Source organism: Athene cunicularia (genome assembly GCF_003259725.1).
Source record: "Athene cunicularia isolate RWA chromosome 13 unlocalized genomic scaffold, athCun1 chr13_part1, whole genome shotgun sequence".
NCBI classification, from domain to species: Eukaryota; Metazoa; Chordata; class Aves; order Strigiformes; family Strigidae; genus Athene; species Athene cunicularia.
In genome coordinates this window covers 10,939,436-10,961,659 of record NW_020799117.1, presented here as the reverse complement: position 1 = coordinate 10,961,659, position 22,224 = coordinate 10,939,436, and the positions used below count along the sequence as shown (strand labels likewise).

Sequence of the window (22,224 nt, the reverse complement as noted above, 5' to 3'; positions counted from 1 at the left end):
TGAAAAATACAAATACAACTGGAAAATATTAGTTTCTTTAGGAACTTTTCATGGAGAATAACAAAAGTTGTTTTGCTGGTTTTTGGTTTTAGCAGCTTCAGAAAACAAGGCAAATGGGATTCTTTATATTTTGGTTCTAAAACATTAGACCTAATTTTGTTTGTCATCTCTATTAGTGATGCAGAAGAGATAGGCAAGCAGCACAATAACTAACCTTCTAGCCAGTGTTGAACTGGGGAAGGCACTGTGAAGGGTGGTGAGGAGAGAGACATGGTAAGACACGACAAAATCAAACTGCATGAAGAGGAAATGTAAAGTGAATTTTAAAAAGTTAGAAACACTGTAAAAAAATAGGGAAAGAATCATTCTAACTTGAAAACTCAAGCTCTGGTAGTTGAGACTGCTTAGAAAGCACGAAGAGGATGAGGAATGTCAGTGTGGCTGAAGATGCAGGCATAAAATCTTGTATGAAAGAAAACTAGCTGCAAGCTACACTTGTGGATGACACGAAAGACATGGCTGTGCAGCTCTGCCCATGAATCTCTGCTATGAATGCGGCTTCTTTCTAAGCCACTGCATTCAATATGTGCAGCAGCATATTGGTCACAGTCTGGACACAGCCCATGGCTGAAAAATTTGAAAGGAAAGTAGTTAAAGCAAAAGAAGCCGCTTCATATGAATGTCTGGAAGACTGAAATCTAATACTGGCCTAATCTCTTACATACCCGTCACAGTGTCTGGGCTGGTTCTCACTGCCTTGTGCCGTGCTGGACAGCCATCTAGAGGTATGGCCGTGCTGGGAAAGGGGAAGTGTTTTGGGCCCTCAGACATGGTGCAGGACAGAACGAGAGCAGGAAGGGACCTCCGGAGCACCAGGAGACATTGCTGGGCAGGAAGCCTGCTAGTGGCACAGGGGCAACTGCTGCCAGTGGTGAAACTCAACAAAAGTGTCAACACAGGGAAGACCAAAGCTGGTCTGAGGCATAGACTGGGATTTTTCAGAGTTGCAGGGCCAAGTCATGCCTGATCAAGGCATAAAAGTGGTTACTGGGTAGAGCTGGTGCTGCTTTTAGGATGTCTTTTGCTTAGGCAAATGCAAAGTGTGGTGCATCTGATGGACCTCATAGAAGACTATGTCTGGGCTAGTAATATGTTTAAAAGCTACAGCCAAAATTTTTGGTCTTGGAGAAAGGTAGGAAAAGATATGTTGGACATTTTGCAAAATTTAATAGCTGGCAGAAATGCTTTCAAGAAAAGAAAACTTACTCTTGAGGGTGAATGTAGCAGGAGGCCTTATTTTTGCAGGATGAGAATGAGAGGCATGACACACACCAACATGGTTAACAGTCAAGCTCTGACGTTTATTAGAAAAACAAGTCCTTATATATTCTTGTGACAGCAAATCCGTGTGTTGCTCTGGCGCATGCTCATTTCAAAATCTCGTTCTTCTCAGCACTTTCAACAAGCACTACTAAACGTGCAAAACCGGTAGATAAATTTCTGCTTTGTTATTCTAAATATTCCCTTCTTATCTGTTTCTTCCCTAATGAGCAAAAATACTTTTGCTTTTAGCCATAGTTAATCTAGATGCCGTTAATCTTCTAACACAAGTGGGTCATTAATTTAGACCTTGTTAATCTTCTAACTTGAATGCTGACTACACTTTTAGGTTATCAGTGATGCAGACAGTTCGCAACCGGCATATGCACCCACAGGTGAATCTTGGTCCTCACCAAGTCTCCACCAGGCTGTGGCTCTTCTTTCCTTGATAGGAACTTCACTGATTCATCCCAGAGTCTGGCCCTGGTGCCAGAGCCTGGCTTTTCCCCTTTGCTCTTTGCAAATCAGAGATGTTTGAGAAATGTAAAAGAGTAGTGCAAACCCTAGAAATTATAGTCATCCATCTGAACGGCCAAATTAGTGCTGACAAGTCCAGTCAGACTGGGGGTCTTCCAGTACCACGTGTTGCAGAGCTTGCAAAAAATTGGGGATTGGAGCCACTTCAATCCCAGGGCTGTCCTGGCACTGGTGTAGTCCCAAGAGTACGCTGGGGCTGCTGCTAGTTCTTCCAGTTGCCTCTTTCCAGAGGACGTGAGGGAGTGATCTGTCAGTGGAGAAATGCCAAGGGACAGGTACACTGAGCACAGTCCCCAGCCACTGTAACAGGGGTCAGTAGATTTCTTCCTTACTTTTTTTAAGAAGTCATTTTTGGGACTTTTTTCCTTCATAAAAGATCTTTGAGATATTATATCTTTTTCAGCATTAACAATTTTTTTTTACTTAGTTTAAAAATACTTCAGCTGTAAGTATAAAAAAAAAGATAACTCAGGGATGGCCTGGGGTCATAATGTGTCCCATTACTGAACTGAGCATTTTGGCTTTTCAGGGATATAAAATTTGCTGGAGATAGCTGGCTTATGAGTCAAGGCTGAACATCATCTGCAGATCATCAAACCTGTCAGCCCAGTGCCGCTTTGTGAAGAAGGAACTGGTGACTGGCTGGGGGGGGGTTAACAGATGAGTGAAAGATGATTGTCCCAGCCTACTCAGAGGGGGTACTTCAGGAGAGCAGTGACTTCTCAGGCAGATGTCATGGTCAAATATGCACACGGTGTGCACCACAAGATACGACTTTAGTCACATTTCAACTCCATGGATACAAGATGTGCATCAGTGCCATTCTTTATGCAGCTGCAAAAAATTTCCATGTAACTAGCTGAGGCACATGAATGAGCCACATGCTGGAAAGGCTCTGTGAGCTGGCACACCAGTGCACCTGGAGCCACTCTGAGGAGCCAGCTGGTTAATTAGTTACTTGTGTTAACGAGGTAGGTTCAGGATTCAGAGGGTATGCCATGGGCCTCAAATGAACCCCCACCATGGGCTGCTTAAAGCCATCCACCAGCTCCAGATACCCTCCCTCGCGCAGAACGTGGTCTGACATCAGGATCTGGGGATCAGCTGGTTGGCAGTGCTGTGGGATGCTCTCGGCTCTCAGAAAATACAGCAAAGCTGATATAACTTCCCACACAGGGACACAATTTCAGAAGTCCTCCCCTGGCTTGGAGAGAAACTATTTTCCTTTTTGAAATAGTCAGCATGGAGGTTATGAGATAAAGCAGACGTAGACTTGCCCCCAAGCATGCAGGGCTGGAGTTAATATAGGAACTAAATTTCAGGGGCGTTATGTTAGTCTCTCCACTATTCAGAAGGGGCTGTCTGTTTAATCACTGACTTTCAGTGATTTATAGAGAGTTAGTTAAATGTCGGTTAAAGTCAATGGGAGCCTTTTGATGTCACTAGACTTCAGTTAGGCCCACAGTCTGCCATTCTTGTAGCATCTGGGTACATGGCAAGCAAAAAGCATGAATGATAAAGCAGGCAGTGAAAGTAAGGGAGGGCTGAAAGAAAAAAGAATTCACTTGAACAAAAGCCTGGCTCAAAGGTACAATGTTTCTCAGAGCTCTGAAATGCACAAACTGTTGCTTTCTTTTTTGGCTTTTCAATGTTCTATTTTGTTTTTTAACGGACAGTCTGTTCTCGCGGCTGTTATTACTTTTAAGTACTGCAGCCCCCATTGGTTGGGGGTGTTGTAGAAATGACTTCATTAGCATTTATTTAGATGTCTGCCTTAGGAAGCAGCATTGATTGATGTGCTCATTGTCTGGAATTTCCAAATGACTCTGTGGTTGTACTTATCTCCATTATGCCGTTCAGTTTTAAACAACCGTGATGTTTTTGGATGTGTGTTGGGACTGGATTTAATCTTCAGAATATTCTTCAAACCTTAATTCTCACAAAGACAGTTTGGGGGGAAGGTTGTTGGTGTTTTCCTGTTTTATAAGTTGGGGTAATGGATGCAGAGAGGTTAAAAGTGTTATCCCAAGTCAAGCATGGCATTCCAGCTGGAGCTGGAATCAGAACAGAGGAGATCCTGACTCCATCCTCAGTGTTGAGGCTGTGCTTTTCTTTTGTATACTTCTCGCCTTACAAAGCACAGTTTCTAGGTGCCATGTGGACAGATGAACCAGATCAAACAATTGCTAGCTGACACTCACACTATTGCAAAGGCCAAAAAATTACTTTTTCATCAGCAACATGTGAATATTTGGATCATCTGCAGCGTAGCAGCAGCCACTTTGACCAAGACGTGTCTCTACACAGTTGACTCTGGGGAGATACAACAGGCATCTGTGAAATGTGTGTCATTTAAGGGCAAAAGCCTATTCAAGGGTGGCTTCTTGCAGAAGCCAGGCTTATTTTGGCATCTGCAAAAATGCTGAGAGAATTTTTCACCTCTGAATTGCTAAAGCCTGAAAAGCCTAGTCTTTTTTTCTATGCTGATGTTTAAATAATAGCATTAATAACTATACCCAGATTCCTTTCTTTATTTTCAAGACCCTTAGGTCAGTAAAAATAATACCCTGCTTGAAAACAGTAGATGTCAAGAAAATAAACTTGAAAGGCTTTTTCTTACACAGAAGGTTTGTTGCCTCTCCTAAAGCCAGTGGAGTTCTGGACTTTGCCTTTTGTAGCCAGCAGAGTTAGAAAACACAAGGATAACAGATATGGGAGTGGGGGGATCAAGTCTCGACTGCTGTGAGTTTTGATATCAGGAATAATCTCCCTGTTCCACATGTAGTTCTTCACAGGACATTGAAGTGGATGTTATGGGGCACAGGCATAGGAATACTTACACAGGAGTCTCCCATGGAAAACTTGCTGCTCTAGGAATCGATATGGCTGAGTGGTAGCAATGAATGGCCAAGTGGCTTGGGAGAGGTTACCAGCCTTCAGCTGCTAGTCTTAGGGCTAGTTAGTGGTGTCTGTGGGAGACCCTGCTTTTCTAATGGGATGTACAGGTGAGGTACCAACCTGATGAAACAATGAAGATCCCACATTTTTCATGTGTTGGGCTACTGCATTTTTTTTCTTCCTTTTTTTTTTTTTTTTTTCCTAATTCCATGCTGCTGTAGTTTTGTTTACACCCCCTCCTAAAGTGTTATGGTTTATTTGTGCTAAATGTCTGCCCTTCTCTGCTCCTGGAGGTGTCTGGATTTCAGTAAAGGATGAAGCAAATCCCACAAATGCAGCCTGATTCAGCAAAATGCTGTATGCCTTTGGCTAGCCTTGATTTCGGTGGAGAACAGGGTTATCAGCTGTTTAGCACCTTGCAAGTCTGGAGCCCATGTGGGGTGTTGGCTGTAAAAGATGTTACAAAAAAAGGAAAAATACATTGTGTTTGCAAGAACCTGAATCACAGTATCTTACGTGGCTATTAGTAGAAATTGGTGCAGAATTAGTACCTAGACAGGAAAAAAGGAGAAAGCGAGTGGGTAAGAGACACCTTACATTAGGCACATGTAGCACAGACCGTTTCACAGGGGATGGGGACAGCTGAAAATTCTCGTTCTTTCCTGTTGCTGGATCGGATTCCTTTGGTAGAAAGAGGGCAGGGTGCCCTGGGGAAATATCTCAATAGCCCAAGGCCCCTTCTGACATCAGGTCAAATATTCTGGGTCACATAACTGAAGGCTGATGATGAAACTCAATATTACAATGGATCAAGTGCTTCTGCCACATGGAGCTGACGTGTTCCTGCCCTAACAGACTTGGTGCACTCAGCAGATGCTCAGCAGAATGGAGGTTTCAGCCACAGTTGAGCACAGGGCACAAGCAGGAATAGTGGAGCCGGTGGATGAATAAACCTGAGCCAGATTTAGGTTGGCACTGGTGGTCACCAACTGCAAATGGAAGGACAGAGGTGGTGGCAGATGAAGCTGGCTTGGCTGGGATGGAAGGGGAACATGGAAAAATGTTGTGGTTTGGAGAACAGTTTTCTCTGCTCTATAAGAGCAAGAAAAACAGCTCAAAAAACCCAGGAGCCCTGATATGCCCAAAATGAGAAGTGCCACTTTTATCCTTTCCAATGCCATGGTCTAAAATTAAAGCCTATTAAATGTCTATGTCCAGAGAGTGAAAAAAGAAAATATTACACATATTTAAATGTGACTGACAGGTATTCTAGTGAAGAGACTGATCCTGCACCAAGAATGTGAAGTGGCCTCTCCCCTCTTCCAGAAAAACAAAGCCCAATGAGTTGCCTCCAAACCCCATTTTCAAAGCTCAAATCACTTTAAATCAATTTCTACTGCAGATGTCCAAAAAAGCTCCAGTTTCTATCATCTTATTTCAGTAAAAATAGCTTATCCTCTGACATCTGGAAAAGGTGAAGGTGTTGCCAAGCACTGAGCTGTCATAACTGCTGTCATAATTTGCTTTCTGATTGTTTGAAGCCCCATTAGTTAGATTTTGTTCTTCTTTTATTCTTGTTACCATCTTCTGCTAGAAATGAAAGAGCGTGGCTGATGGGAAGGACTCACATATTCTGCAGAAGTGGCACATAATGTTTTACAAACTTATTCCCTCCTGCAGCCCAAAGCGCATTGCAGGCTGAACTCTTTAACATCTTGAAAGCTCAAAGCAATGTGGAAAAGTATGATTGAACAGTGAAACCCAAAGCTATTTTTACTGCAGAATTGCTAGTTCAACTAATAAAATGCTCAGAATTCCTAGAACTTTTAAGACATTCTGAAACTTTATTGCCACTTAGGCTTGCTTCTGATTTTTGTATAAATAAAATTCAGATCTTCAGGATGATATGGAGTCAGCAGTATTAATACGTGTTATTTTGCAGAGTGAGACAAGTGCTAGTGGAAAGTGCTGGATGTGAACAGACTGGTCACAGGCAGGGTGCTGCTGCGGCATGGGCAGTTTCAATCTTCTCATTTTCAGTCTCCTCCTCTTCATATTCCTCAGACTTTTTTTTCTGAAGAACCTTGTTTAGGGGTATCTGTGCCCATTCAGACTCTCTGCCCTGATTAAAGTCTTGGGGTTTTGACCAATTCTTTACTATGTATCACTTAGCTGCTTTTCAGTGAGAGCATTTTAATTACTATTATGAGCCAGTATCTTGTAAACTTGTTTCTTTTGGAACCCTTTTCCAGTCCCCAGGAACATTATTTCCATGCCTTTATTTCTCTTGGATGGGCTTTTGCATTGCAACTGCCCTGGGTTAATGCTTGCAGAAGTCTGAACTGCTGCTTTGGCTGTGAGTATTCTCCATTGATCACTTTCCAATAACTCCCAGTGATTTGGTGTCCTGCAGGCTGGTGTCTGAGCTCTGCCTTTGCTTCAGTCTGGTTTCATTAGTATCCCTTTGATTTCACTCTTTGCAGTCAAGTAGAAAGTTTTCACAGAGGTAAGGAATGACATACATAATACATCTAAAAAAATTAGAAAAGGCAGCTCTGTCATATATTCTACTGTTTCTCAGAGCTGCTTTCTTTGAGATCCTGAGGCCTCTAAAGTAAAGTTGTTCTTCTGGCTGGGACAGGTTTTTCTTCTAGGCATAACAGAATGAGCTGATCTTGAGAGGGACAAACTGGGAGGATTTTATCTGTCCTGGTAAAACCAATGTTCAGGGCAGCTAATCATCTCATGAATGCTTCTAATGGTAAGATGACTGATAAAGCAAAACCCAGATTTGTCCTTGGACTTTGAAAAATCCTGTTCAGGAAATCCTACAGGGCTACATTTCTTTATTATGAGCTTGGAAGTTTTCCCTGACTTTGGGACAGTGAGCACTTCTCTCAAAATGGCTGTTCACTTGGGACTGACAAACTGCGGAGGGACTTAATATTTAATTGAAAACATAGCCAAATGCACGCTTCCCTGAATTTGTTGTGCCTGCAATATTGGCCAAGAAATCAATTGCCTCTTTTTACATGTGCTTTCAGGGGCTTCATACAGGCTTCAGTGGGCTCTCTGCGGTGGTGCAGACATGCTGCCTTATCCCCTAAGGATACCACGGCATGAAGATGGTTCCTCCACATGGGCAGAACCTCATTCACAAGCTTCCTTGGTTGTCATGCACAAATTCCCACTATAACATACTTAAGGAAGGTCTGCAGGGCCGTGAGGCTTTGGTAGGGATGTGTGACCCTCCCTGGGGTCTGTATGCCAGCCCCAGTGCCACCCATGAAACCCTGACAGCAAAACCTATAAAAACTCTGGCTTAACCAACAGATACCAGCGTGAGGTTTACCCACCAAGCCTCCACTTTTTCTTCTGTTTTATGTGAAGGAGACCAGCTTCCCAAAACACATGATTCGTGAGAAAATTTGATTTGAGAGTCAGTGAGTCTCCTAACCAGATAAATGTTTTACTTCCCACCCAAAAAGCACTGCACATTTGGGAGAGCTGTGCTCTGGGGTGACCAACTCCATTTCAGCCCCTCATTGTCATCAGCAGCCCTGTGGTGAGGGTGGTGCCAGATGGCAAAATCGCAGCGTCTTGGGGATGGAATTTGGTTTTGATTTGAAATACTGTGATTTTATGTTCCTCAGAAAAAACCCACCACAAAAATTTCATGTCTTGAATGGTGCCTTGGGCTTGTCTTTTTCATAAAACTCCTTTTCACCTGTATGCCCTGCCCTTTGCAGAGGGCAACCTGCAGGCTGGGGAAGCTGCTGCCTGCCCAGGAGCTGAGCTTTGCAAACCCACCATCCCGGGCCGCTGGCAAGGGCAGGCAGTCGGGGACAGCCCATAAATCCAGTGGCTGCAAAATCCCACCCTAATAAAAGCTGTACCCTCGGTCGCGCACGTCGGCAGTGGCGGGCAGGGTGGGGGGAGGGCAGGATGGGTTAAATAACAGTTAAATAAGGCGTGCAGTTGCCTCAGCAACCCCCTCCTTGTGCACTCTGAAAGCAATGGGGGTCGGGGAGGCTGATGTAAATCTGTTCAAGATGGAGCGACATCCTGATTGCCCCGGTACCCTCCTGGTATCCCAGAGAAATGATACTGGGCTTAGGCCATTTTAAAAAGGGGAAAGAAATCTGTCCCCATAATAACCTGCTGAGGGTGCCTGCTGGACACCCTCCTCCTTGCACCTTCATGATGTCCCTGGAGGAAGGAGGTGGGATATTCTGGGGAGCAGTCTCAGCCCTGGGGACCTGCCAGTTCTGTGTGTTTGAGCCAGTGGCTGCCAAGTCCCACTTTTCCACACCATTTTGGGAAAGATAGACTTTTGCACTGGAATATGGCTATATCCAAGCTCCCCTGTAGGACATGGAAATTCAGGCAGGTTTGGAGATAGCCAGTTATCCTTTTTGCAGGTGAAAAGCATAGCTTTTCCCCCTGGGAGGAGGTTGGGGTGGGCAGGTAATGGCTCAGGTGTGCCCTGGGTGCAGGTGAGCTCAATTGCTTGGCAGAGCCCCTGCAGCTGGGGCTGAGCCAGGCAGAGAACACCATGTGTGCCAGAGCCTGGGCTGAGTGGAGTGGATGGCTCTCTGGAGCAAGGTAAGGTTGAACTGGATTTTATTTGAGTTTCTTTGGAAGGTCTTATGTTAGTAGGGTGCTTTTTGTAAGGTCTTTCATTTGTAGCTTGGTTTTTGCTGGTTGGAAAAGCCAGCAAGTGAAAGGTGTGGAGCTCAGGAGCTGGTGTTCTTGAGCTCTGAGGCTGGTTGTCTTGACTGAAGCATTCTTTGTTTTGCTGTGTTTTGATGGCAGAAATTGGAGATAAATACCTGCAGTCTTAGGAGGAGGAGCTGGTGGAGGTGAATGCTGTTATGAGAGGAGATGTAAGGGGGTGATTAATGTGTCTCAGAGGGAGTGCTGTGGGAGAAGTGTTAAGGCAGGATTTTCTTTTTGCTACAGTTGTGCTGCCCCCTTGTAGAAAATGTGAAATTTTATGAGTGTTCTCTGAAGCAGGATTATTTTATCTCCCTTTTGCAGAGTTGCAATGAAATATGAAACTCACAGATGTCATGGTTTTCTATTTCTGTTACAAATCCCTTAGAAAATGGATGCATTTACTGTATGAAGTTACTTGGATTTCCCAAAGGCCCCAGCTCTGCAAAGTAAACTATAGCTGTCTGTCCTTATGTGAATTCTTTGTAGGGCCAAGACCTGAACTGGTTTGGGGATTTTCTTTTCTATTTTTCCAAGTGAACATGTATCTGTTATAAAGACACTAGTGCAGAAAGCACTGATTTCCTGGTATAAGAGTCAGTAGGATGAAATCAGTGAAATGCGAAGTCCTCACACTCTTTTAGCCTGGACAGGTGGGTTGGACTTGTTGCATTTTGCTACGGTGCCTTTCCCTGGGCTTGTCCCAGTGCTGGAGGGAATTTTCGGTGGAGCCAGCTCCCAGTCTGATGGCTGAGGTAGCGCATTTCTCTGTGCCGTGTCTTCTGACGGCGTCTAGACGAGGGCAGTTATTGCTGGGCTGGTTACTGCCCAGTCATGTTTCTGAGGCTGACTTGGCACTGATGTGGGCTCAGCATCTGAATCACAAAAATGCAAGAACTGAAGCTATGGTTCTGATACAATCTTGTGGTGCTACCATCTGGGGCCCCAGGCACTGCTGCTAGTGTTTTAGCCTCAGCCTTGTTCACACCAGACCAGATCAGTGAATTAAACATTTGGGTAGGTCAGAATTTACAGTTTCACATCCCAAGTCTGTATTTCTGTGCCTGATTGCTTGGGCTGTTCATTTTTCTCCCCAAACTCTCCCTAATCCTAATTGATATTTGTTTCCCACTATTAAAGCTCTTGAGAAATTACAGTATCTGCTCTGTGCTTCTTCGACAAGTACAGTCAGAGTTCATGGAAAAGCTTTGTGAGAACTGTCTCCACACCTTGCTGAGTTGATTCACTTGGGAGTCAGCAAAGGCTTTAGAGTCCTGCATCTGCTTAGGTTTTGTCAGGAGGCATCAAGACTGAGAAATGAAGCAATAGTTTATCTCCCTCTTATGGCCACATTCAGAATGGCTATGCTACACAGGCTTTTTGGTAGGGAGGAAAGGGAGCAGGGAGTCCCTGCACTTGTAAACTTTGGTGGTTGTGGATATGAGGGGCCTTGACAGCTCACAAGGAGTTAAGCTGACCTTTCTTTAAGGAAATTGGTCAAATATATTTTTCACTACAGTACAAACAGGAAAATATCTTTGAAATAGTTAAACCTCTCCAGTCCCTTGTAAGTTTGAGAAACTGGTCTCCAGTTTAGCAAAAAGTTGGGAGAACAAGATCCTGCTCAGCAGCAATTGCAGCTATACCCCATATACTGAAAAAGAAGGTGCTGTTAGAAAACTCGGCTGGTACCCAGTGATGCCCACAGTCCTGGAATAGTGTTCTTGAAGCAGGTGGCATATAGGCAGCATTGTGACAGTGGTTGCTGCTCTTGATCTATTGATGTGAAAAGAGAGCAAAGCTCCCCATTAAATGTTCCAGGTATGATCTCTAACCCTCCCACTGCCCCTTCTTCTGGCCAAAATCAGAATGGTGTATTGAAACTCTCTCCTTCCAGGCATACTGGCTTGTTAAAACCAGTCATACTTGTCCTAAAACCAGAAGAGAAAGTAGAGCTAGATGTAGTTTGGGTTCAAGACCCCTATGCTGAGTCCAGTGTGGATTCAGAGTGCTTTGGTAATGACCAGCTCAGCGTTTGGGGCAGGGGTTGGTTTGATCCACTATCCTGACAGGGGCCCAAGTTTGATCCTTCTCTGTGCCAAGGATTTGGAGTTGTGGTCTGGACTTGCCTCGAGGCATGATTAGCCATTTTCTGGAGAGGGGTTTTGTTGCTTGACCTGTAGGCTGGGAATCTGGGTGTCTGGCTCATCTGGTATCAAGATTCAAAACTGGGCTGATTCTGAATTCTGTAATAAATTTTAAACTTGGAACTGCATTACCATGATGTGGGAGTACTTGAGGGATGAGTAAAGCCTGGGTACCAATAAGTGAAGGAACCAAAGATGAGAGATCTTCTAACATACTAATCTTTCCCATTTGGCTGTCCTCCCTTCACCAGTTATGCTTGGATTTAGGTGTTCAGTTACAGGGCTCTGATCTAAGAAACCTTCTTGCAGTTACTCAGACATTGATCTGGAGAATTGGACTGGGTTCAGCTCTGCCAGATGGAGACATCATGCTAAGTCAAGGGTGGGATGTGGTTACAAATGGAAGAACTGTCTCTGGAAAATACTGGCTGGTTTAGGCAGAGGCTAAATATATAATGGCAATTTTGATTCTGCATCTTTTGGTGAAGTCTCTTGAGTCAGTCTCTGACTTGCCAGTGGACTAGATACTAATCAGTAGAATAGCTGATGAGGGCAGAGAACTGGTTGGACTTGAGTTTCTGCTCAGTGAGTTACTTTTATATGTCACTTAGCAGCGTTGCTACCTGATGGTGAGATGTCTCTTGAACTGATTATGTTAAATTAATGCTGTGGTATTGAGCCTGAATCAAATGACCTGCTCAAGAACCTTCTCTGCTTTTGCAAAAGGGCTCAAAGGATGCATGTGTCAACTCCAGGCAAAACTGTGGTCTTGTTAAGATGGTCAGGAGCTGCAGTGATCTTGCTCTGTTGGTAATCTGTTTCGGGTTAAACTGGAAGAAGCATCTCATGAGTTGTCACGCCCTGTAGCAAGTGTTTCATGACCATCCACTTATTTTACTTAATACTTGCATGAGAAGTTGCCAAAAAAAAAAAAAGGTACATAAAATGCCTATTAATCATTTATAGCAAGAATAGGTTTTACTTCGAGAATGCGTTATGAACACATTATTTATGTCTTAACTCCTATTCAGTGCTTGTAATTAAGTTTCTGTTGGACTAAAATATGCATGTTCATAAAAATAACATCCGTGATTCCACCTAGATCACTTTGTGTGTTTGGTGGTATGTGTCAGATGTACATTTTTAAGGAATAATGGGGGGAAGGCAATGGAATTCTGCTCTCAGTTTTTCTAACATGACAGCAACTGAGACAGTCAAAGGAAAAAACCATCAGAACTGTTGTAAGGCTGCAGCTCAGGTTTCAACATGAAAAAGAGAAAATAGATGGTGGGAAAGTACGAAAAGTTCTGCAGTGCTGCAAGTAACGCTTGCACTGAGATGTCTGCACAACACGAAGACTCCGAGAATAACTAAGGGACCCTCCCCTTCTCTGTTTTACCCAGTAAGACTGTAAAATTCAGTTTGTTCACTCAAGAGAACCTGATTATATTTGTCTTTGACTAAAGAGCATTATAGAGTTTAATGTCTGTGAAAATTTTAAGAATTATGTATCCAGTGGAGTTTTGGATTATCTAGAAGGAACGCAGGACATGGGGAATTTTCTGGTTTGCTGGGACTTGGATATGTAGGGTTATAAACCCACCAGGACACCCAGCTCTGCAGAAAAGCTACACAAAGGGGCCATACACAGTCAGTGTCTCTACTAATTTCTCAAGCCTGCTTTTGCCAGAAGGGTCGGCTGGAGAAAGCTAATTAATACAACCCTCTTCCTTGTGCTCTGGCTTGTCTGGCTTAAGTGACCGGAGTGATCTGTCAACCCCAAAGGTGGCCCTGGAAAGAGCAGCAGCTGAGGCAGTGGTGGAGGGGAGCGTGCCAACATTCTGCCCATGGCTTTTCGGGTGGCTATCATCGGTGGCACCCTGCTCGTCCTTCTTTCCTCCACCTTAAGATCACAGTGGTCTTTTGCTTTACTGTAATCATATGGGATGTGTGATAATTTATTTTATAGTCAAGCAATGGCTACAATTTCAGGCACTGCCTTATATGCCACTTGGCTGTGACTGATAAGTGGCAGGTTGATTGACTGATGCACGGCAGTGCAATCCTACTAGATAAGTCTGGGATTTTGGGTGGTTTTATCTCCTTCGTAGGGCTTGTGAAATTGGGTTCATTGGTTCATAGTTCAATCCATGTGCTTCTAATTCTGGAGTCATGATCCAACACTAAATGGCACAATTAAAACCCCTAGTCTGGCCAGCAAGGTGCGAGTTTCAAGATGATTCTCTGGGACTTCAGCTATAATGTAATCTTGTATCATAACTTGCCATATGTATGTATACGGATGTGTGCATTCTTTTCATTCTGTGTTTCCATTGTATTGTGTCTAAATATAGCACCCGACTCCCTCCCCACTCCAGGACTTGGGTAGGAAGGTAGAGTTAGCTTAACTTTACGGGTAAAACAACTAGTCACAGACATGACTGGGCTAACAGGATGCTGCAGAGAACTTGTACCTCATAGTTCCTAATCTAGTACCTGCCTACTGAGCCAGGCTGGCTCCTGCAGGCTTTGGATTCTGGCATTTCCATAGGGCAGAGCAGCCATGGAGTTATCAAGGCTGGTTTTCCAGTAGTGCAACTCAAACTCCCTGAGTGTTTTCTTTAAACTGCAGCTGGTCTCTTGTGACTGGGCAGAAGCAAATGCCCAGGGTCAGGACAGGTAAAGCCAAGGAGGCAGAATATCTTCAAAGCTCCTTCACATTATTAGTACATCAGATGAAGAAATACTACAATCTCTTGAAATTTATTAAAAGCATGAATGTATTCATCTGAGAAAGAAAATCCAAGGTGCTTAATGACTGTCCAGGAAACAGGACCAGTCAGCCTGAATGTGAGAAGGACTCTGAGATCAAAGAGAGGGCCCATTTGATCCACTGAGGCTTATTCTCCTTAAATACAGCCCTGCCCCTTCAGCTCCACGAAGGCATCCAATTGCTTCTTGAATTATTCCGAGTATCTTAGACCTGTCTGCCTCACCAGACCCTATAGGCTGTATTTAACATAGCCGGCATAGTGATGTAAACTTAATATACTAACTTTAGTCCAACATCCTACTACACAAGGGAACAATTTCACTTCTACAGTAGGTACAAACTTGTTCTTTTGTTCTGCTGTGAAGATTTCTAGATCATCTTTGAGTCATTAAGCCTGGAATCCTGTTTCTATCAGTTGAGAGGGTCAAATGTATATACTCAAAGGGCACTAACTACCATCCATGAGAAGGACTTGCTGGCTTTTCTCACTGTCCCATTAGATGTAAGCTATGCTTCCAAAGCTTGTTACTTCCATCTCTGATCCCAAGAAAGGACTTTAGAGCACAAACATTAAAAGACTATGATCCCAAATGTGCATTGGCTGCCTAATCTCATTAGGTACCTCAGTTCTGATCTGAAAGTTCCCATAGTTGTGGCAGTCATGCACTGTGCATTGGCTGAGAACTAAAGGGACAGCCCTACACACACACAGCTGTGGCACAGCGTTAGTGTTCAGAGTTTAACACGGCACCACATTCAGAGAGAACAATTGAAAAACCTATGGTGCCTGAATCTATTCTCCTTTACTCGTATGTTAAAGCACTTGTCAGAGGTAGGAAGCATAGATTTAGATTCCCTCTTCACTGCAATAAATCCAGCTCTACTTACTGCTTTTTAAAACTGATGTCCCTGCTCCCTAACTACTACTGCTGTAATCCAGAATTTGTCTAAACACTGTTAGAATTTTTTCACTTGCTCTCTTTCTAGACTATTGAACTTTTTTTTTCCCTCCATAAATGGCTCAGTTTCAAAAAAGTGGTCGAGACACCCTACCAGGAGGTAAAAGACAGATCTTTTCCTGCCAAGAGCTGCCCTTAAGGCTCTAGGGGAAAATACCTACTACTGATTTGGAGAGCAGTCTTTAACCACCAAATCAACATGCAGGAGAGCTCTTTCCTCACATATACCTTGTCTTGTTTTATAGCAGAAACACAAACTATATGATGGTGAGAGTCAGGCCACACAAACAGATTATCCCAAAATACAGATTTTTCACACTGTATCAGGAAGGTTGCAGCCAATATAGTTATCACTAAAGTACAGGCATTTATAAGTTCCCATTCTGAGATAAACACTCTTAAATGGCATAAAAATATTGACAGCAGAATCATGTATCAGCAGGACTATACAGCACTGTGCAGAGTGCAAGCTTACAAGCTTCACAGAGCTCTCTTGTGAAGGGTTTAAAATACCAGGTGTTCTGTCATCTCTATTTCTGCACAGAACGGCGTTGAGAGGAGGTATTAAGCAAAATAAGTTAGCTACAAGATTAAACTACAGCATCAATCTTCCCTACAAATTGGCTGGTTTGAAAAGGGAGCAGAGTATAGCTGGAATTGCAGCTGTTCACGTACAAGGTCTATGGGTAAGGCTATAGTTGAGGTATGTAGCCCATAAATAGCAAGGCTTCAAACATTAAGTGATATTCAATGACACAGGTAGTTATTAGCTTCTTAAGACTGCTGTCTGAAAGAAAAAAAAATGGAGTAGATCTAGCCTATTGCCAGAATTGCATTGTTTTCACAGGGTTGAACATGCCTTTGCCATCACTAGCATCAGCCTGAACTTACTCAGGATTTATAGCTCATAAATGATGTGAGAAAAGGTCAGTTCAGTTTGATACTTTGGATTTTTTGAGAGACCTTTCATGGACAGGAATGCTAATATCCATTTTATTTCATGATAACTTCTACTAACAATCCCATGTTTTCAAACCTGGATTAATCTATGAACTGTGTAATGTCATACTCCCATCAGGGTTCCAGCCATCAAGACTCCTGGATTTCTTTAAAGTAGTTTTTCCTTAAATTCTAAAAAAGGTAGGAGTCAGAGATGCTTTTTTGAAAGTCTTTTATTGCAAAAGGTATGGACATTTGCTGGCAGAATATTTGATCACATTCTCTACTTGACTGTCATCCAGAGGACACTGCATGCATTCAAGCTGAAAGCATAGGACAGTTTCCACTAGGCACCTGAGAAATTTCACGGGAAAGAAGTCTTTCAAGTTGAAAGAGACAAGTTGCAAACTGATCATCTACTCTGGTACCCTCTGCTTTCCAGAGTTACCTGGCAAATAAGAAGTAAATCAGCTATAGTCATAGCCAACTTGTAAACATGTTCCTGCGATGCAACAGAAATTACCTAATTGATCCTGAAGTGTTCTTCTTAGTTTTAAACAGGAAATGTCATTCCTAAAGCAGGCAGTGCAGTGAGTTACACCTGACTTGGCACCTACCACTCAATGCTGTTATGCAGCTGTATGATGATTCTTCTCATCCAGCTTATATCAAAGAAAATCTGACAGCTCTTACTTGGTCTCCAAGTGACTACCCCACTCCCCAAAATATCATTCTTTTCTTCCTGTTCCCAAAACTAGTGTCATCCCAAACCATTTCCCTGCTCTCTCCAGACAAGAGCCAACTCCCTTTTTCTTCCTACCCCCTTGCCTGAAGGCATAACTAACAAGAATACATGCTGCTCCCTGTATTGCAGTTAATAGCAAAAATATCTTCCCACTTTGGCTGTCCCTCCACACGCAGAACTCTGGGTGCATCTGAATTTCACTGATTTCAGTGCCTTCCCACAGGTCTGATAAAAGGTTAATCATCTTTGGCAGACAGCAGTCCTGCACCAAATGGAACAAGTAATCCATTGCCAATCTAACAGGACACGTATTTTGCAACTGCAGCTGCTTAGTATCAGGAACTCACTGCAAAAAAAGAGAGAGTTTAGAGGATGGTACCTTCACAAGTAAATTCACTGAATAGACAATAGATTAGAATACATTAATTAACAGCTGCACTTAGCTGCAGGTTATAATGGACTTTAAACTACTTGAACTAGACAAATGCAAGGCATTAAGGCTGCAAGTCACAGATAACTAAACTCACAATGATACTATAGGCACTTTAACTTTTAAGTTAAAAATCATGCTAATTCTTCTAATCATCCCAGGCATAAGAACAGCTATTGTAGGGTACTTATTCCTTCTTAATAAATCAGCTGTAGATTATAAGGAAAATTTCTGCTTTCAGAAAGCCCTAGCAGATAGAACAATTCACAATTAACTTCCTTTCATGCAGTAAGGTTTTAAGTTCCCCAGCAAAGCTGCAGATTGAAATTTTCCATCAAGATAGTGGTTCCTCAGTAATGTCACACAGGCCTCAATATTCAAATCAGCGTTAAGATACAGGGCCTTAGCAGAGATGGGTGCATAGTCATTTGTGTTAAGACAGAGTAGCAATTATAGCCCCCTGAGGCCCCCTGAGTTATTTTAATCACAAAAGCCAGAATGAACTTGTTTTCAACAAAGGCACCCTCAGTCCTTTCAGCTGGAAAGATATAGGTTGCTCTATTTAAACCAGTCAATTTGGAATGAAGAGTTATTCACTCCCAGAGACATTACGCTTACTCCAGCAGTGAATATTTCAGTCACTAACATTCAACACTCCAGTGCATGTTCCGAAGAAGAGCTATCTAAAACTTCCAATAAGCACAATAACTTGTCACCACTCTACTTTCAGCCGTATTTCAGTAAAGGATATATATTTTTAATCTGTTTGATATTGTTCTGAAAGCTATCTAGACGATTCCATGTCAATCACTGCTGGATATGCTTTTACCGGAATAAAAGGCCTTTTGGCCTGATCCAAAACCAGCACTGGCAGAGTCCACAGTGTTCCTTGATAGCTGTTTTACATCATACCTATGTCTTCAGTCCTAATATATTTTTAGCCCTTAAGTGGAAGCAGCTCAGATGACTGTGACACTGACAACATGCTGATGATCAAAGTGTTCTCCCTGTCAAGCCAGGAAGAATACAGTATCTTCTTTATCTTGCATTATACAAACTACAGAGATGAAGTACATGGAAAACGTAAGTAGTAAGTGCAGAGATACAAGACCTTTAGGAGGCATCCTGGGATGGAGCAGGAGGATCCTTATTCTCAGGCTCTGGAGGAGGAGCTGGCACACTTTCCTCTTTCTTTTGTGCAGCCAAAAATTCATGAATTGCCCTCTCTATCTGGGGCCTGAAGATGTGGTTTAGTTTTGGATCCACCACCTGAGAAATAATTCTGTCCACTCCAGCTTCCAGCATTCCTGACCTTGAACAAAGACAAGGGAGTTATTCAGCTCCTCTGAAAAACTTCTCCCCAATCTCCTCCAGTAATTCTCCAGAGCCCTCATGTCAACTGCAATTAGCATTAACACGGGGAGAACTGCAGCCCACTCAGTAGATCCCTAACAGGGAGTTGTTTCAATCACCTATTTCCCCTCACCCTCTCTTCACTTCTCCCTACAGAATTAACAACTGACATCTGGTCTCCCAGGTACTTAAATGACATGTTGGACAAGAGCCACTTTAATAGGGCTCATGTGGAAATGAGGTCAAAATGAAAGCAAACAAACACATTTTGGCACAAACAAGGATTACAAGCTATTCTGAGAAGGAGGGCAGGTGAGAGCAGTCTTTTTTTTGGCTGACTGGCGGGAGAAGAGGCCTGCCCCCTAATAAGCAGCGAGTGTCACTCACTGCTTGTAACTGTTAGTCTAGACAGATGGGTATTAATTATAAAAACAAGCACATGCAGCACACAGCAAAGTTTCTGGAACTGAACACTAGTAATTGAAGTGACTTATTACTTCAGGGGCTGTGTCAGACTCTTGGATTGTGGGGCACAGGCTGTCTAGTAGGCTTAAGTCATGTCTGCAAGGGAGCGGGGGAGAGGAAATGGAGACGCTGCCTGGCATGTGGAAAAGGAGCCACAAGACTAAGGCAGCTGTGAGCGAGTGGGTGCGGGGTCATGGCACATCCCGTCACCTCCAGCACACATATATGTGCATGCAACAGGGGACATATACATCTGGACAGCCTCCAGTGCTCCGTCTGGCAACTACAGGAGTGACAGGGACTCTTCAAACTCCCTAATACTGCACGCCTACTCAAAGGGAGTACTTCACATTCTTCTCGTTACAGGATCTCTGATATAACATTTTTCAATTGTCCGCTTCATTCTAGTGGTAGAGTAACATAGAATAAGAAGCAGCATTAAGTGACAAACATGTCTCAAGGACTCCAAGTAAGGACAGGAAATTCTGTACTTACAGTGGACAGCCCCTTCTCTACAGATTAAACTAATGTTACATACTAATAATTTACAGGTTCTATCAAGGGCTCTGAAATACAGTTTCTTCTGTGTGTGAGACATTCTAATAGCATTTCTTATAAGCATAAATGCCATCATCAAGTTTCCTACTGCCCCTCTCCCCACAACTTCTACTATAAAGTTGTTATCTATGACTTTCAGTCAAACAAGCTAAGTCTCATACTTCAGATTGCAGTGAGTTAGCAGCAAGAGATACTAAACCTAAATCTCTAAGCAGCACAGTTTAAGCTGGCTTTTCTGTCATGCTGGAAATGCAGTATCTTAAATAGCTATACAGAAGCTACCCTCTGCTGCACGAAATTGGGCTAGTCTGGTGTGATTACTGCCTGCTAGTGGCTGGAGTCTACTTAAACAAGCTTTGGCATCTTCAGGATTTTTTCTTTAAGTAATAGAGGCGCTTCTTTCTGAAGATAAAAATCAACATCATTCAGCTCAGTACATCAGGTATAGTTTTGCTAGCAGGCACAGTGTTGGCTATTTGCAGCAATAACTTGGCTAAATAGCAAATATGAGTACTTTACCATGCTGCTCAACTCAGGGAAAATACAAATCTCATGGAAAGCAGTAACGTAAGCATTTTGATGAGACTTTTAAGACTGCATTAACTATTTAGTAAAACTCAGGAGAATACAACAGAAAGTGTTGTGGAAAAAATTCTGCAAACTTTGACTTAGGTGGTAAGACAGTTATAATGGTAATGCTACTCGATAAATATATTTTATAGAATGTTGCTTACTTACTGAATCACGCTCTGCCTTAGCCCATTTCGTAACTGGTTTTTGTTCATTGCTGGGTTCCATTCCTGTTTGTCAAGGTGGGTTGATACAAAGTTGTCTACTTTCTGTCTCAAATTTTGATAGGCTGGCTAAAAAAAAATAATTAAAAATTCCAGTTAAACAGCTAAAAAAACCTCAAAACAATCCCCTGACAAAGTCCTTCATCGTCCATCTTCTGTCAAGTACAGTACTGTGATATCCTTTCACTTTCTGAACAAAGGTAAGCTTGTTTTACCTAAGAACACAACTGGTAAAGAACAGTCAGTGTGCGTTCTTTTATAATTATTCAAATAGCTGGATACCTGGGTTTTAAAATTGTTGTCATTTTGTAGTATTACTTAGTGAAATGCAAACTGCCTTGTGCAGACAGGAGTTGTTTAAGTAGCATTCTTGTTGTCTGGAAATCCTTGATCACAGAATTTCTAGGAAACCAGCTGAGTAATATTGTTACTGCAAAGAACTTAATTACTTGCTTCTGTGACACTAACCCAGAAAGTAAGAATTATGCAGGTTTTATCAGTGGAAACTTATTTCTAGTGAACAGAAATTGAAATAAGAAACCCATATAAATACATAGGACCATCCAGATCCTGGTACTGCGCAAGGAAAGGACAAGAGGCTGGCAACACTTACATTTCAGAATTTGATATGTATATTGGATGATGAATGAAAGGGTTGGTAACAGAGGTGCAGTCTCTGTCCTGGGAAGCATATATATCTAATCCTGACAGACGGCTGCTCTGTGCAGATGACCCAACAGCTTCGGGAATTGGTTTTGTGATACCTGCAGGGGGGGCCTAAAATGACGACTGCAGGTCCCAAACAGGACTCTTGCTGAAAGCATAAAAGTTTAGGAATGCAAAAAAACAGTGTTAATTTTGCCAGGGCCGTTGGGCACAACCCAACTTTAACACTGCTCAGGAGCTCATATTGTGGCTGAGGAAGAAATTAGTTTCAAACAATAGTCTGAGTACGTTTACTCAAGAAAGAAAGGCTAAATGTTTTGTTTTGGAAGTGTGGGTATTATGCTCAAGAGGAGCAGCGTTCTTATGGGAGACAGTTTTCTCAATAGGGCCTAGGCTAGAAAAAGGAAGTCTGAGCCTGTTCTGTGGCCCGTTTCTCCTCTGGGATGTCACTATCGCTTCAAGCCAGGATCACCTCCAGAGCAGCCGCTGGTCGCAGCGGGGGCATGAAACCCTCCGATCAAGAGAGCAGCTCTGCACCTGCTGCACGCCGTCCTGGCCGGCCTTCCCCCAGTGCCGAGTGCGGGACGCCGCGGGGAGAAGGGAGGGGATGCGGGTGCCCTTCCGGGCAGCAGTAGCCAGGTTCTAGGGACGGTGCCCGCAGCTCCGGCCTGGGGAGGAGACACCGGCCGCCTCGCCGGAGATCCCCAGGGGCTGCCCGGGAGCCGGCCCGCCCGGTTCGGCGGCGCTACCTTGGTGTCCACGTCGGCCAGGCAGTCCCGCCGGAAGCCGTCGAAAAGGCCGCGGCTCTTGAGCTGCTCCACGATGATGGCGATGAGCTGCGCGTCGCCGGGCGGCAGCGAGGCCGGGTCGGTGGCGCCAGGCCCCGAGCCGGAGGCCGCGCCACCCGAGCCCCCTCCGCCGCCC

The 22,224-nt window shown here is 43.5% G+C and overlaps 1 protein-coding gene across 1 annotated transcript; it reads right to left on the bottom strand.

Moving 5' to 3' along the window:
* Positions 1-16,506: 16,506 nt before the first annotated feature.
* On the bottom strand, positions 16,507-22,223 carry BOD1 (biorientation of chromosomes in cell division 1; the record flags this gene model as incomplete). Its single annotated transcript, XM_026858535.1, has 4 exons — positions 16,507-17,380; positions 18,576-18,776; positions 20,579-20,703; positions 22,050-22,223. Coding segments are annotated over 3 exons (498 nt in total), but the record flags the coding sequence as incomplete, so codon positions are not given.
* Position 22,224: the final 1 nt, after the last annotated feature.